The following is a 15,115-nucleotide window of genomic DNA, read 5'->3' as shown; positions in this document are numbered from 1 at the left end:
TCTAGGCCCTGACTGCCCAGGGCCACTCAGCAGTGACCGTGCTGGTAACACCCGTCAGTGTTTACTGCCCACTACTCCCGTGGCTGGGCTCACATGACACAGAGGCGAGTGAGGGAGGCCCCTGTCCCCAAAGGACACCACTGTGTGACCCTGGACATGGTGCTGGCCTCTTGGGGTCCAGGGCTCAGGGATGGGAAATCGGACTCAGCTCCCGTGTGGGATCAGATGAAACCACCGCTCCCCACGCCTGCCCCCGGGCCTCCTGCCGCCCGGCAAGTGGTGGACATCCGGGGCTTTCATCCTGGGCCTTCTCCTGCAGTCCAGCCCCTGAGGGGCGTGGCCTTGGCCACACAGCTTTCTGCAGCCTGGGACAGGAGGCACCCTCCACTTCACAGGGCGGTCCTGCTGGGGATACCCCCATCTGCAGGGGCTGGCACATGGGGCGGGGGGGAGGGCGAGAAGTGGTTCTTCTCTGTTTTACAGATGGGGAAACTGAGGCTCAGAGAGGAAGAAGTATGTGGTCCAGTGCCACAGCGTGGGTGAGTGCAGACAGATGTGGTGTCGGACCCCAGCCCAATAATCGGACCCCTGTCCAGTGCCTGGACGGGGCAAGGGGCAGCAGTCCTGGTGGCCGAAAGGGGGGGACTGTCCTCCACACCTCCATAGCCACTAGAGGGCTGTATCCCCCCGGGAGATGTTGCGAGGGGAGAAGAGGCCGGGCCTCCTGCCGTGTTGGCGGACTGATGCTGAGCCCATCCGCCGCCCGCCCCCCTTGTTCTTGACCTCAGAGGCTACTGGGCCTCGGGACTGCGGGGGCCCCATCCAGGCCTCATGGACTCCCGCCGCTGGTGACAGCGAGGCGGGTGATGGGGGGTCTGTGGTTCCACAGGCCGCCCTTCTCCAGCCACAGCTGCGCTTTTCGTCGGGTGCAGGGCACCACCTGGTGGTCACCCTGGGCCTCACCTCAGAGGCTGGACCAGAGCCGACCCATCCTGAGCACACAGCTGAAAGCGGTCCGGACCTTCGAGTTCAGGCCCATGGGGAAACTGAGGCTCACGGGGGGCCAGGAGCTCTGGGCCCCTCGGGGAGGCAGGGCTCCTGACACCGGTCCAGTGCCCAATTTCTCTCTGGTTGTGCTGAGGGCCCCTGGCAGGGTGGCCAGGCTAAAGTGGCTTAGGGCACATGGGGACCCAGGCCCAGCCCGCAGGGACTCAAGTCACAGCTGGGCTTTGCAGCCCCTGCCAGTGGGTCCGGTCTGTCTGCCCCGGCCAAGCCAGGACCCCACCCTGCTGTCCCCAACACCCTTCTCAGAGCCCACTGTTGGCTGAGATGGAGGCGGAAACACCCGTTAGCTTGCGACCACAGGTGAATGGGACTGGTATTGCCCAGTCCTGAGGCCCAGCTGGCTTGGCCACCTGCCGGTCTTGCCCTCCCTGAGAACAGAAGCACCAGGGGCATCAGTTCCTGTCCTGCCTCGAGGCTTCTCAGAACATCGCGGCTCACTGCCCAGCTCTAAACACTGTCCTGGGGCCCAGTGGGCCTGGGTTCCTGGGCGCTCCCCGCCGCCGCACCTCTCAGGGCTCTCTCCCCTCATGGCAGCCAGAGGGACCTCTGGCAAATGCAGAGCTGCCAGGCTATGTCCTGTTCTGTGGGGCGGCCACTGGTGTGACTTGACCAGCTGGGATGCTGTAGTCGGGCCTGTCTGGGAAAGTGTGAGTTAAACCAAATCCAAGAGGTCTGTCTCCTGTCTGCAGGCCTTGTCAGAGCCTTTAATGGGCTCACCACAGTGTGACTCCAAAAGAGGACACTGTGGGCAGCAGCTCTGGACGTATTCATCCAGAGTCTAAGAGCATCTCGAGACCTTTTCAGGGGACAGCCAGTCCCCTCCTCAGCCTGAGTCCTTAGGGTGCCCAGGTACTACCTCTCCTGCCAGTTTCCCTCGTGGCGCTGGCTCCACCCCCCCCAGACTCTGTGTTCACTCTAATTCATTTGTTATTTCAGTGGGCATTTATTAAACACCCGCTGCACCAGGCACTGGGCTAGGTGCTGGGGATACTGCAGGAACAAGATACGCAGGTCCCTGGAGCTCAGAGCCTCCTGGGGCGGGGGATGGACCACGCCCGGATAGATAAGGAACATGGGAGTGGGGGTGGGTAGAGCTTAGAAGGAAAGGGGCCCTGGTATCTGGGAGCAGCCTGGGACATCAGCTGGGCCTGGCCGTCCTCCTGTGGACATGAACAGCTTTGCAAAACACCAACACCCCCCACCCCGGGGAATCAGCGAACACAGACGGCAGTGTGGACCTCTTCCAGGCCACAAAAATGTTCAGACCTCCCCCTTCCCGGCTGCAGGAGTGACCACTGCTTCCCTGGTGAATCACAGCCCCCGCCAGCTCCAGGCTCCCCTCTGCCCGCAAAGTTTATTACGACGCCCCTTTCTGAGAGCATCCGGTCTGGAGCAAGGTGGTGTCAGGCGCGCCCAACGCCCAGCGCACCTGTGGTTGAGACACCCCCTGGCTCTCCCTGGTTGCAAAGACCAGTGGCTGGAGGGTTATGACAGCTCAGTGGAGAAAAGCAAAGTGGGTTGGAGGAGAGAGAACAGAGAGACACAGGGAACAAGTGTGGGCACTGTTGGCCTGAGGGTTTGGGGAGCCCCTCCGACGTCTGGGGGAGGCCAGGCGTGGGGGGTTCCATCCCATCGAGCATCTTCTCGTCCCACGGAACCTGCCTGCTCTGCCCGCCTTGCCGGGGCCCAGCAGTTCCTGCCAGGGCCAGTCCTCTAGTTCTCAGCCTGGGTGAGGAGACGGGCTCAGAGAGGGCCAGGGCTTGCCCCTGCTCACACAGCTGGGGTGTGGCTGAGACGGGACCCTTCTGCCGGGTGGTCTCCTGATCCTGTGTTCCTTCTGCCACACACTGGGCCCCCTCCATGGTGGCAGGGGCCTCCCCAGTGCCACCCTCAGCTTCCCCCCTGGGGGGTGCTTCCATCTGGGGGTGACCACAGACCACCTGCCGGGTACCTCCCCCCATCCCCAGCCCCACGGGGGCCCCTGCTGGCTGCACCCCCTCTGCGCGGTGGGCCATCTGGCTGGGTCCTCGGGTGCTGGGGTCCCTGGAGACCCCAGCAGACAGGGGCTTCCTCGCTCCTGGAACTGTCACGCCCCACTTGCCCTACCCCCGCCCTCTCTGAGCACATCCCAGCCACTGAGAAGGGGGGATCTGCCCGCTCCTACCCAGTCCCCCTTCTGCTGTGCTGCTGGGCACCCTCCTGCGGGCGCTTCCTCCTCCCGCGAGGGCCCCTGCCCACCCAGGCTGGCCCCAGGGCCCTTCCTCCCCCGTGCCTTCCCCCAAGGTGGTTCCTGCCCTCCCTCCTCAGCCTGGCCATCAGGGGCTCCCAGGACACCCCCCACCCTGCCCCCAAAACCCTCCCTGCCGAGGTGCCTGTCCTCTCTCCCCCTTTCCTCCCCCCTCCAGGCCTTCACCTCCTTTCCACCAGCTGCCGCCTGGACCATGATGCCCTCAGAGCACAGGCCACCTGCTTGGGCCTCCCCGCGTGGAGCCACAGGGACCTCTCGGCTGACCCGGGAGAGATGTAGAGGAGGGGGCCTCATGATGTGGAGGGCGCGACGAGGGGAGGAGGGGAAGGAGGGGAGGCAGGGAGGGGCTGAGGGCTTCTTCAGGACAGGCTGCCCTTTCCTGTTGCATCCCTGGAGGGCACGGCGGGAAGCACGCATTGCTCACCACGCTGGGCTGCGCTGCCTGCCTGGGGCTTGGCCAGAGGCAGGACCAGACACCCAGGATTTGGGAAGGAGGTGGAGGGTTGGGGTCCAGGCCTGCCAGGAACTGGCCCCACCATCTTCGAGTCCAGGTCACGTGGGCGGGGACAGAGAGTCGCTTCCTTCTGAGGGACCAGATGTCTGGTGCACAGGCAGCCACTTTGCTCTTGTTAGGGTGGACGCTCACATGCGAGGCCAGCGGCCGAGGCACCTGGGACAGACCTGGGCCTGGCCTGCTTCCTTGGCTACAGGGAAGGGATTCCAGAACTCGTCTCTTCTCTGCACCTCCATTCCCCCTCCCCCACCACAGGCAGGAAGACACCATGGGGGTGGCAGGACAGCTTTAGGCCCCGGAGTGGACAAACTGGTCGCCATCCCAGCTCTGCTCTGGCCTGCTGTGTCGCCTTGGGAGAGTCACTGTGTCTCTCCAAGCCTCAATGTCCACCTTTATGGAATGGGCTCAGGACAGCAGCCCCTCCTTGAGGACCAGAGACGTCGCCCTGGCACGTGGCGCCCCAGCGGGGGCTGACTCAAGACTATTTACACCAATGGCTAGAGCCCTCTGCTCCCCTCCTCGCAAAAGTCACCCCTTCCACAGAGTCCTGGTGGCCATGTAGACACAGCAGCTGGGGCCACCTCTGCAACAGGCAGCCCAGGAGGCTACGGGAGCCTTGGGGTCGGGCGCACTTGCTGTCAGCGTGGACGGTGAAGTTGGGCCCCCAAGCAGGAAGCCTGAGGGAAGGAGACAGCCTCAGGCTCTGGAACAGCTGGCGCTATGGTGGGATTGGAGCCCCTTGAGCAGGCCAGGCCTGAAGGCCCTCCCCTCCTGGCCCATCTCAGTCCTCCAGCTGTCCAGGTCTGACACGTGTAACCTGGTGCCGCCCCCTCCCCTTCTAGAGAGAAATAGGCTGAGCTCAGCACCTCTACCCTGCTGACACGGGGACTCCCCCGGGTCCCCAGGCCCCCCAGCCCACCCTGGCCCCTCAGGCCCTGCCTGATCCAGGAGGGACAGCATCAGGGAGACCCATCTCTGCGAAATGACACTGATGGGCATGAAGTCTGCCAGGCGGCCACGGGCCGCAGCAAGAGCAAGACCTGGCCTTCTTCGCCTGGTGTCTGAGGCCTTCACTGCGGCCCCAGCTTCCCCTTCAGGCTCCTCTGCCTGGGCCACCCCCATCTCGGGGTTTCCAGACCACCCAGTGCCCCATCCTCCCAGCTTGGGGACCATCTCCCTTCCTGCAGAAAGCCTGGCCTCGGGCCAGCAGGCAGTGCCTGGGGAGACAGATGTGGGTCTGAATCCCTGGCAGGGGGCCCTGGTCCTCATAGGTTTGCTGTGGGTGTGGCCACGAGGAGGGGGCGCTGATGGGGGGCAGCGATGCTGACAGTGAGCAGGAGGTTGCCCGCTGTGCCACCTGGGGCCATGGCAGGGGTACAGCCGGAGCGTGGAGGAGCCGGCAGGGGGTGCGGGGTAAGTGCCGCTCGGTTATTAGTCTGCAGTTCAGTCCCCGCACACCAGAGGCGCAGGGAGCGCTCCTGGGGCCCTCTCCCCTGGGCTGACCTTGAACCCGAGGCTTCCGGGCCCGGGAGGGGTCATCCCCTTCCACCGCCCTGGCTGCCGGCAGGGGTGGCGGCTCCGAGCTCACGGCCGCCTCTTCCCGCTGCCGCCACACGGTGTCGCTGTCGGGAAACGCAGAGTCCGATGGCAGGGGCCGCCCAGCTGGCCGTGGCCCAGGCCTCCCGCTGGCTGGCCAGGAAAGGGGGGACTAAGGGGGATGAGAGCAGGGCTGGGCCCAGGGCCAGTGAGGCTCCCAGGACACGAAACTGAAGGAGGCGCTCAGCCTCTCAGGGCGGCAGGACAGTGGCCACGTTCGTAGGCGGAGCCCAGGCTGACTCGTGGGGTGGGAGTTGGGGGCACTCTGCCTTCCCGGGTGCTTCTTCCATAAAAGAGATTACAAAACACGTTTTATGACCAGGTGGTGCAAAAACGAATATAATCCAAGCTGGTTTCATTATTATGGATGCTATATGCTATATAGGACAAATTATTATATACATTCGCTACATATGTTGTATATTACATATAATATACAGTCAGTATTGTTGCTTTCATTTTTCCTTCAAACTTTGAAAGGAACTGAAGCGAAACTGCTTCATGGGCCCCTAATAGTATGTGGGTCTTGGCTCGGTGCCCACCGTGCTGATGGGCAGGCTGCGGGTGCCGTGTCACCCTGAGACTGAGGGCCCCTGAGATGCTGGGCCTTTGCAACCTCACCCTAGTCCTGGCCCTGGGTGGCGGCCTGGTCACTCCGTGCCCACAAGGCCAGACCCTGTCTCAGCCCCGGTCTGTAGGGTCTAGATGCTGGAGTGGCTCTGCCATCCCTCCCCGGGGGTCCAAGATCAGAGGTGGCCCTTGTGGACCTTAAGGGCCCACGGCCTATCAAAGGCCCCGCCTTGAACACCCCAGAAGTCCCTCGAGACTCTCTGATGAGTCACCTCCCAGGAGGAGCAGGGACATGCAGACCTCTCTCCTGCAGAACACCCGCGGCACCTTGGTGGCCTGTCTCAGCTGGGAGGGGGCCGAGGGGGCCCGGCTTCTGCATGCCTGGGGACAGGGACCACCTCCAGGGTCTTGGTCCCTCGCTCGCCCCATGGCCTTGAGCTGAGCCGCTCTCAAGTTGACTCATCCACATCTCTGACCATGGTCCTGGCCTGCCTGGGGAGCACACAGTCTGGGGGTGCCGAGCCCTCAGGGCCCCCCAGCCTGCTCTCCACCCTGCTCACCTGCTGACCAGACCCAGGGCCCAAGCCGGGCCAGGAGCCACTCCCTGGCTAGGCAGCAGGTGGCACCAGGCGCCCAGCCTCGGGCCAGGGCTCCCCTGCCATTCTCGCCTTCCCTCTCAGTGCCTCCCACACACCCCTCCGCCCCCCAACTGAGTTCTCGCAACCGCTATCTCCTGACATCCAACAGCCCCCTATGATGTAGGATGGGGAAATAGAGGCTTGGTGAGTAGAGCGACTGCCCCAGGCCTCTGCCCCCAAAGCTGGGCCTTTTCTGCCGCCTCGCAGGGCCCCGCAAACAAATTAGCTGCTTTGACCATACTGACTTCATCCAGTTTGTTCTGGGATGAAACTGCTTCCGCACGTCACTGGTGACCAGATGATGGGTAGCACCCTGCCCCCATGCCCCTCGGGCCCACATCTGCGGTCCTGTTGGTCTCTAGGGTCGGCCAGTTGGTGGCAGAGGAGAGGCTGGAAGTTGGTTGGCTGGAAGGTGGAGAGGGTCACAGGGTGAACCAGGTGTCACCTCCTCCAGGAAGCCACTCCCTGACTGCAGAGCTGGGTCCAGGACTCCTCGGGGCTCTTCTAGACCCTGGGTGGCCCCCGTCATGGCACTGACCATGGCAGTGGCTGCTGTGTGTCCGGACTGCTCCCCACCAGGACACGAGCCCTGATTACAGGGCCGAGCACTGTTGGAGCGCCAGAGGAAAGGCTGAACTTGGGGTATAAACGGTCACGGTCAGCTCAGATAGACATGGGCTACCGTGGCCCAAGGCAGTGCTGAGCTGTGGGCATTCAGAGGAGAGGAGCTGTGCGTGCAGAGCCATGATCAGCAGGAGGGGCAGGGAGGGGTCCAGGTGAGGGTGTACACAGGTGTGAGGGCAGGTCCGCTCACAAGGGGGCCCAGTGCCCCCTTGTGCCCAGAAGAATGGCAGAGGGGCTGCTCCAAGAGGCTCTGAGGTTTGGCAGTGCGAGTGGGGATGGAGAGACCTGAGGCACAGAAATGATGTCCAGGGGACACAAGTGGCCAGATTCTGCCACTGACTGACCACATGGCAAAGAAGAGGAGGTGGACAGTGCCCGAGTTTGTCACCTGCCTTGGTCCCAGAGGACAATGGGGGAGGAGAAGATGGGGCACTCCACTGTGAAGGCCTCTTCTTTATGACTTACACAGCCAGCAAACTGCAAGCTGCAAACTCCTACACAGCCATCAAGACCCAGCTCAGATGGCCCCTGCTCTAGAAAGTTCTCTCTGCCCCTTGGGACCCCTGCTCTGGGTTCCCGTGGCCCCTGACCCATAGTGCAGCAGCAGCTCCTCAAGGCCAGGTGGGCCACGGATGGGTGTCGGGTTGGAGAGGGGGTGCTGGACTGCACAGGCGTGGCCATGCCGGGCTGGGTGGGCCAGACAGGAGGCTTGGGATGGGTGGGGGCTTGGGCAGAGATAGCGGCTTGGGGACAGTCATCATGGTGGGAGGGGAGGACGGTCCCTCCAATGCTTCAGGCTGCTGTACTCAAGGCTGAGAGGTGCCCAGCTCAGCCCACCTCTCCTCCCTCCGGGACCCTGGCTGCAGCAGGAGCCTCCTCTGGCCTCTTTCACAGGGTCCCCGTCCCAGACCACTGCCTGGGACCTGGACCTGTCCGAGCCCTGTCTGTCCCCTCAGGCGCTGGGCCCTTGGAGGCTGCAGTGGTGTCCCGTTCTGCGTACCCCGGGACGTTGGCAAGAGCCAGCCTGGAGTTCTCTTCTGCAGGGGCTTGTGGGGTGATGGGGGGCTGCTCCAGCTGGGGCAGATGGCAGCTCATTGCGCTCTGTGGGCACAGGGACGGGGATCGGACGCAGCCGTGGCAGCACCTCCCCCCAAGGGTGCTCTGGGCGCTGGGTCAGACACAGACGGGTCTCTTCTGACACCCAGGCTGTGACTGTGGGGACAGGCTTCAGCAGCCACCAGCACGAGAGCCTAAGACCCCCGACAGAAACGTGAGTGAACACTTGGGATGGCAGTCAGCCCAGGATGGACACCTGAAATAAGGGCTACCCCGGACACTGGCCTAGGGGGGCTGGGCGTGGCAGACGGGAACTTCCGGGCCCCAGTCAAGCACTGGGTCTGGGGTGGCCTCAGGGACCGGGCCCTGGACTGTGCTCTGAGCTGCTGACTGGGGTCCGCACCACCTGCAAGGAGGCCTCTGCGGGCTGAGTGACGCCTCTGGGGCCTGGGTCCCAGAGCTGTGCTCAAAGCGGGTGTGAGTGGGGTGCAGGCTGCGCGGGGGTCCGGGGTCCAGGACTGAATCCATCAGGAAGACCCGAAGGCTGTGGGGGCGGCGGACTAGGGTCCGGTGACCCCCGGTGGCCCAGAGGCAGCTCCCCCATCAGGCCACGCCCACACCGCCCACGGCAGCCGGCAGACGCCCCGCCCCTGGGCTCCCAGAACAAACAGGGGCAGACTCCAGATTCCCATGACAGCAGCTTTTATTGAGATCTGAGTGTGCACAGGGCGGCCTCCCACCCGCCTGGCCTGGGCTCAGGCCCCCAAGTCATCTGCCGAGTCCCCTGCGGAGCGCAGGGGCGGCCCTCCCGTGGGACGACGCTGGGCCCCTCAGGGAAGGCAGTAGGTTGTATAGTTATCTTCCGAGGGGGCAACATCACTGCCCTGAAACCACACAACCTACTACCTCACCCCGCCGGTGCCCGGGTTTGGGAGGGTCCGCCGTCCTGCCGCTGCCCCCGGCCCAGCCCCGGCCCCTCCTGGAGGTCTGCAGCCACCAGAGCCGAGCTGGAGGGCTGGGCAGGCGCAGGGGAGGAGAGACGTGCAGACGGCGCCTTGGTCCCCACGCTGGCCAGTCCACCCGCGCTTGCTGGGGGTGGAACGGGCTCGTGCCCACGAGGGCTGCCGTGGGCTCGAGGACATTCCTCTCACTCCCTGCCTGGGAGAGGGGAGCCCTGGCCTCCGTCCCTCCGCTGACCAGAGGCCTGACACTGAGCTGGGCAGGCTGTGGACTCGGGGGACGTGCTGATCGAGGCCGACCCCGTGGGCTGCCCTGGGGTGCTGTGCTGCGACGCCAGCCAAGCCTCAGCTGGCCCGGTCCTCCTCGGGCCCGAGGCTACTCCTCCCGGTGCCCAGTGCCGGCCACAGGGATGCATCTGAGGGCAAAGTCCAGGCTGGGGGCCGCCCAGGAGCCTGATGTGGGGCACGGGGATGTGGACGGGGGAGGGGTGGGCTGCCCAAACTGCCCGTCGGGTCCATCAGCTCTCAGCGCAGCGTGGGGAGAGGGAAAGGTCGACTCTGAGCCCTGCCCTCCTTGGACACTTCACACGGTACTGCCCTCAACCCTCATCTGCCCCCTTTCACAGATAAGGAAACTGAAGCCCAGAGAGGTCAAGGGACCCGCCCCAGGTCACACAGCAAGTGGAACCTAGGCCTGTCAGACTTACCACCCGGCAGCCACTGCGCCCACCCTGCTGAGGCTGCGTCCCCACCCCCCACCCTGCCCACCGCACCCCCCTCCAGCAGCCAGGGTCCTGGATGCTGTCCACTGTCGATATTACAGCCACTTCAGGAAAGACAGTAGATTGTATAGTTATCCCATAGCAGGGCAGAGCCCCAAACTATACAACCTACTACCTCACCCCAAAGGGCCGTCAGTCTCGGCGCCTGGAGGGACATCATGGCTCCCAGAGGCATCTCCTGGAGGGGGAAGGAGGAGAGCAGCAGGGGGACGGGGGTCAGGGTTGTGCTGGGGCGCTGAGGGCACGGGGACTGGCAGGCGGGTAAAGAGAGGGCCCGCATACCCTGGGAGCAGCCCCACAGGAGACAACCACCAACCAGGGAGGGAGAAGGAAAGAGGGAAGAGAGGGAGGGAGGGAAACGTGCGATGTGGCTTTCGGAAAAGCGCTACAGGTGATGGGATCACTCCCATCTGGACAGGAGTGGATGCGTGACCATGGTGTCCCCAAGGGACTTCTGCACCGGTGACACTGGGAGGAAGGCTGTCATCTGCTAGAGGCCAACCCATGTCCAAAAGGGGCTACGCATGCCCACCTGGCCCCCACCTCTGACGGCACCGCCCACCCCTGGCTCCCTGCTGCCCCAGGACACACTCCACCCACTGGACAGGTGTGGACTCCCTCCCCGTGGGCTCTGCTTGGTCTGGTCCCACCATCCAGGGTGACCTGGGCTTTTCCCATCTCAGGAGAGGCTATAGAATATTCTTACTTTCCAAAAGGGAACCTGGCTCCCAGGAAAGGCTGGTCTGTGCCATTTGGTCTTCACTGGCCTGGTGAAGCTAGGATCACCGATGCCATTTCGTAGCGAGGAAGCTGAGGCTCGGATGGGTCCCAGGCAGGGGGCAGGGCTTGCCCTCGGGCTCTCCCCGGCGTGGCCTCGCCCACTACTGCAGAGGGGGCCTCGTGCCCAGTCCCAATAAACAGGGCACTGCTGCTCCCTGAACCCCGAGAGGCACGAAATGGTCCCAGAACCCTCCGCTAGTGATGAGGACACCAGGGCCCACACCTAGCACGGGACACTGAGGTGCAGTCACCTGGGAGTTGGGCGAGCAACACCCCAACGCAGCCTGCCCCCCAAGACCTGGCTGGCCTGTGCTCACTGGCAACCCTGTCTTTCCTTGAGGCCCCAGAAGGAAATCTTCACGAGAGGGCCTCGAGGTCCCGTCTCCTGGCCTCCACTTGGACTTCTTGGCTGGTGGACAGGACCAGGGTGTCCCTAAGGACTCTCCAGGCAGAGCCAGCCAGCCTCTAGGACGGGGGGCGAGGAGAGGGTGACCAAGGGCCTTCCTTCGACGCACCCCCATCCTGGCAACGATGCGTGGTCCAGGCAGGCAGCTTCTGGCTGTGTTTGTGGACGGGCAGCCTGGTGCAGCCGCCCCGTGGGGTGAGCGGCTGCCATAAGCCTCATCGCTGGGGAGGCCGAGGACACGGCGCCCAGCCCAGGGTGCTGCCGAATGTCTCGGAGTGACCCTGAGGAGGCCCCTGAGCGCGGGCTCTGGCTCCCAACTTAGCCCCCGAGACCCCCAACGGCCTCAGGCTGCAGGGGCCCCCTGGCTCCGACCGCTGGCCCTAGCAGGCTGAGGGCGGCACGGGGCAGGACAGCCCAGCAAGTGGAGCTGGCTGCGAAGCCGTGCCGGCCTCCCCGCCGTGCTTCTCCGACGCCTCTTCTGCCCTCGTGGGCCTGGGCCTCCTCACTGAGAGGCGGGGTCCCTGCAGCAGCTGCTCCCAGGGGGTCCGAGTGGCTGCCAGGCCGCCCGTCGTTAACACTGGGCTGGAACCCACGCGTGTGCCACTACTCAGACCCGCCTGCCCTCCCCTGGGCCGGGGCTTCAGCTCCAGAGCCTGCAGTGCTGACCCCATGAGGGCCCCAGCCCAGCCCTGGGCTGGGCTCCACGGGGTAGGGAGAGGCAGGGAAAGAGAGGGGGGAGACTGACACACACACACACACACACGGTCCTCCCTGGCTGTCACCACAAGCACCCCGACCCCCAGCCCAGCTGGGAGAAGCAGATGTGACTGGTTCCCCTCATTCAGCCTTTCTGTTCCAGGCCAGACTCACCCGTGTGCGTCTCAGGTCGATATCAGCGGCCTGTGAATTAGGATCGCAGCGGAGGGCTGGAGAAAAGGGGGCGACGGGCCCTCGCGGCGCACAGGGAGGCGGGGCCTGCGTTCCTCTTCCATGCAGACACCCTGCGGCAGACCACGGCTCCGTCAGGCCACGGCCAGCCTGAGGTCACAAGTGCATCGTGGGACACAGCTCTGACCACATCCCTCCCCACTACAAACTCCCCCATGACACCCTACTTCCCAGAGAAAGGATGGTGGGAAGGGCGTGCAGCGCAGATGTCACCTGTGCTGTCCTGTGTCCTGTGACAGTTCTCTGGGCATTCAGCAGGAGTGGCCGTGCACCCACACCGAGGCCAGGGGTGGGCCTGTCTCCTGCACGAGGGCCCAGGGCGAGGCCTCCTGTGGGTTCTGGCTGGGCTGGGAAGAGTGGGACAGCCGTGAGGTGTCCCCGCGGGCGGGGACGGCCCCGCCCTAACGCTCGGCTCACCGTTGAGTAAGGCTGGCCTCGGATAGACGCTCCCATCTCAGTGCCACTTCTTGACCTGTTTGGGGTTTAGAAGAAAGTCACAGGCGTCAGGTTTGGAAGAGCCGCAGCTATGCCCCTCCAGCGGCCGCTCCGTGCCTCCTTCCTGGACTCGCCCGGCCGCCTGCTCCAGGTCCCGCATTTCAGCCCAGCCCGTCTCACCACGGCCTCTCGCCTGGGGACACACCCTGTGCAGAGGCCCGGAGAGAACGGCCTCTGTGGCTGCCTGTGCTGGACGATGCTGGGTCAGAGGTGAACAAGACCCAGGCCTCGTCCTTGAATGGCCAGGGCCACCGGCGTTCCCGTGCTGGGTGGCCAGCGCCCCAGCAGGCTCACACCGACGCTCTGGGACCTGGAGGGTGGGGTGCACAGGGGAGAAGGGACGTGTGCCCACCTCCTGTGCGCCTGGCACTTAGTAGGACCCGGGAGGAGGAGCCAGACCCCCCACTTCACAGCGGAGGCTCCCGACAGGCTGACGCTCCTGCCCCGGGGCAGGCGAGGCCTGGGATCGTCCCAAGAGCAGAAGCCCCGGGGAAGGGGCGCCCGGGACCCAGTCTCTGAGGCCTCAGCCAGGGCTCACTCAGTGAATTGCAACCCCACCTGGCTCCGGCCCATTCCGGCCAGGTGCCCTCCCGGGACCAGCACAAGGGAAGGGACACAGGTGTAACACGAGCACACAGCCGGCCTGCTGGCCAGCTGCAGAGCCTCTGAGGCTGAGCCCGAGACGCTGGACTTGGAGCCAGACCTACTTGGGTCTGTCCATCCCTGCCACGGGCCAACCACTGGGCCTCAGTGTTCCCGGCCACTAACAGGGATGGGAAGATTAGCCCATCTGGCTGCGGTGGTCCTGTCCTGGCCCCTCTCCCTCAGTGCTCCAGAGGCCAGACTGCCCATCACCAGGGCTCACGTCTCTGTGCTGCCGCGCCTCTGCGCCCCGCCCAGCCTGGCTCCCCTCACGTCCCCCTCCAGCCTCCCAGAGCAGGAAAATGCCCTGGGCAGCTCTCCCCCACCCTCCCCACCCGTCTGCCAGCCCCCCGCTCCCCGCACCTCTCGGCCCTTGCCCTGGCCTGTCCTGTGCCAGGAGGGACCGTCCCATTGTTCCTCTCCTTGCCATGAAGACCCCGTGCTCCCCACACACGTGCCCGTCTCTTACTGCCCATCGGGAGGGCAGTGGTGCCCAGACGAATCCTAGCTCTGCCCTGGTTCTGGGACTGGGCCTTGCGCTCCTAGGCTCCAGGCCTCACGCCTGGACACCCAGACCCACGGCAGCCATGTAGCTGACGTGAGCGGTGCCCGTGAAGGTGCCCACGGATGGTGGGGACTTTCTCCCTCCATGAGGGCCAGGCGGGCTCCTACACATTCACAGCCTATCCAGGTGACCAGGCGGCAGATGCCGTACCCCCGGCAGGGTCCCCTGACCCTGGCTTTATCCACCAAGGCACAGCTCCCACACAAGCTGGCTCTTCCTTTAGCCAGCAACCCAGGTCTGGGGGAACAAAGGAGCCCTGACATTTCTGGGTCTGTGACCTGATCGTGGAGACATTTCTGAGCTGGGAAGTGGCCCCAATCCCACGTGCCAGGGGACGTGATTTGCCGGCCCTCCTGCCCCACGGTCCTAGAAGCAACCACGGGTCTTGGCCCAGGGAGGGATGGCAGAGACCTCCCTTCTTCCGGCGGGATGACAGGGGTCTGAGCTCCGAAGGGACCCTTCCCAGTCAGCCTGGACGGGGCGGTGGCAGGAGCAGGCAATGCGGCGTGAGGAGGCCCCCTGAGCAGGGCTGCGGGGAGTGGGCAGTCGGCAGCCGCCCTGCCATCTGCCACCGCCGGCTCAGCCCCAGTCCCCAGTGTCTGCCTGTGGGCAGGGCGCCGGGCAGGCCCGGGCTGGGAGGAGCCAGGCCAGCCGGGGACAGGTGTGTGGGAGGCCTCAGTGGGCAGGTGGCCTTTTCAGGGCCAGGCGGATGTCTGGAGCGAGTGAGGCAGACAGACGGTGTCACCCTGCAGTCACCTCGGGCTTGGCTTGGGGCCACCGGGAGCCGGGACCCCCCCATGGCCGCCCCCCCACTGCTGCCCCGATTAGGTTTCTCCCCATAAAGCGGCCAGTGTGTCTGCTCGGCAAGCCATGCCAACAATGGAGTCTGGGAAAAAAGGCGCGGGGGTGGCGTCCGGGGGCCGGGTCTGCGTGCAAACACGGCCCATAAAGTTAGCGAGACGTGCGCACCGGGCAGAGGCCAGCTCGGGCCGGGCGGGGGCTGTGCGCCCGTCATGCGCCGGGCAGGGCCGGGCACACACTGAGTGGGGCACCAAAACTCAGGAATCAAGACAAATGTTTCAATACAAAATTTTTTAAAAATGCAAAGAGGCCCATGATATAAGGATATCAAACTTAAATAAGGGCTCAACGGATGGTTACCAACTCCTCCTTCTGCCTCAGGCTCCAACAGCTCAGCTGAGCACGGGGCCCAGTGGCTTCATTGCC

General features: G+C 64.6%; 1 protein-coding gene across 1 annotated transcript in view; it reads right to left on the bottom strand.

Moving 5' to 3' along the window:
• Positions 1-8,996: 8,996 nt before the first annotated feature.
• The window catches only part of LOC137202598 (uncharacterized), a 41,365-nt gene continuing 35,246 nt past the window's right edge, over positions 8,997-15,115 (bottom strand). The window contains exons 4-6 of the mRNA XM_067698382.1: positions 12,400-12,658; positions 12,109-12,276; positions 8,997-10,230 (exon numbers count right to left, since the gene is read on the bottom strand). Coding sequence (XP_067554483.1) covers positions 10,099-10,230; positions 12,109-12,276; positions 12,400-12,658 — 559 coding nt within the window. The 3' untranslated portion in view covers positions 8,997-10,098. The remainder of the gene's footprint in view (positions 10,231-12,108; positions 12,277-12,399; positions 12,659-15,115) is intronic.

This window comes from Pseudorca crassidens, chromosome 11 (genome assembly GCF_039906515.1).
Source record: "Pseudorca crassidens isolate mPseCra1 chromosome 11, mPseCra1.hap1, whole genome shotgun sequence".
NCBI classification, from domain to species: Eukaryota; Metazoa; Chordata; class Mammalia; order Artiodactyla; family Delphinidae; genus Pseudorca; species Pseudorca crassidens.
Note: the sequence above shows the minus strand (reverse complement) of the source record. Positions and strands in the feature narration are given on the sequence as shown.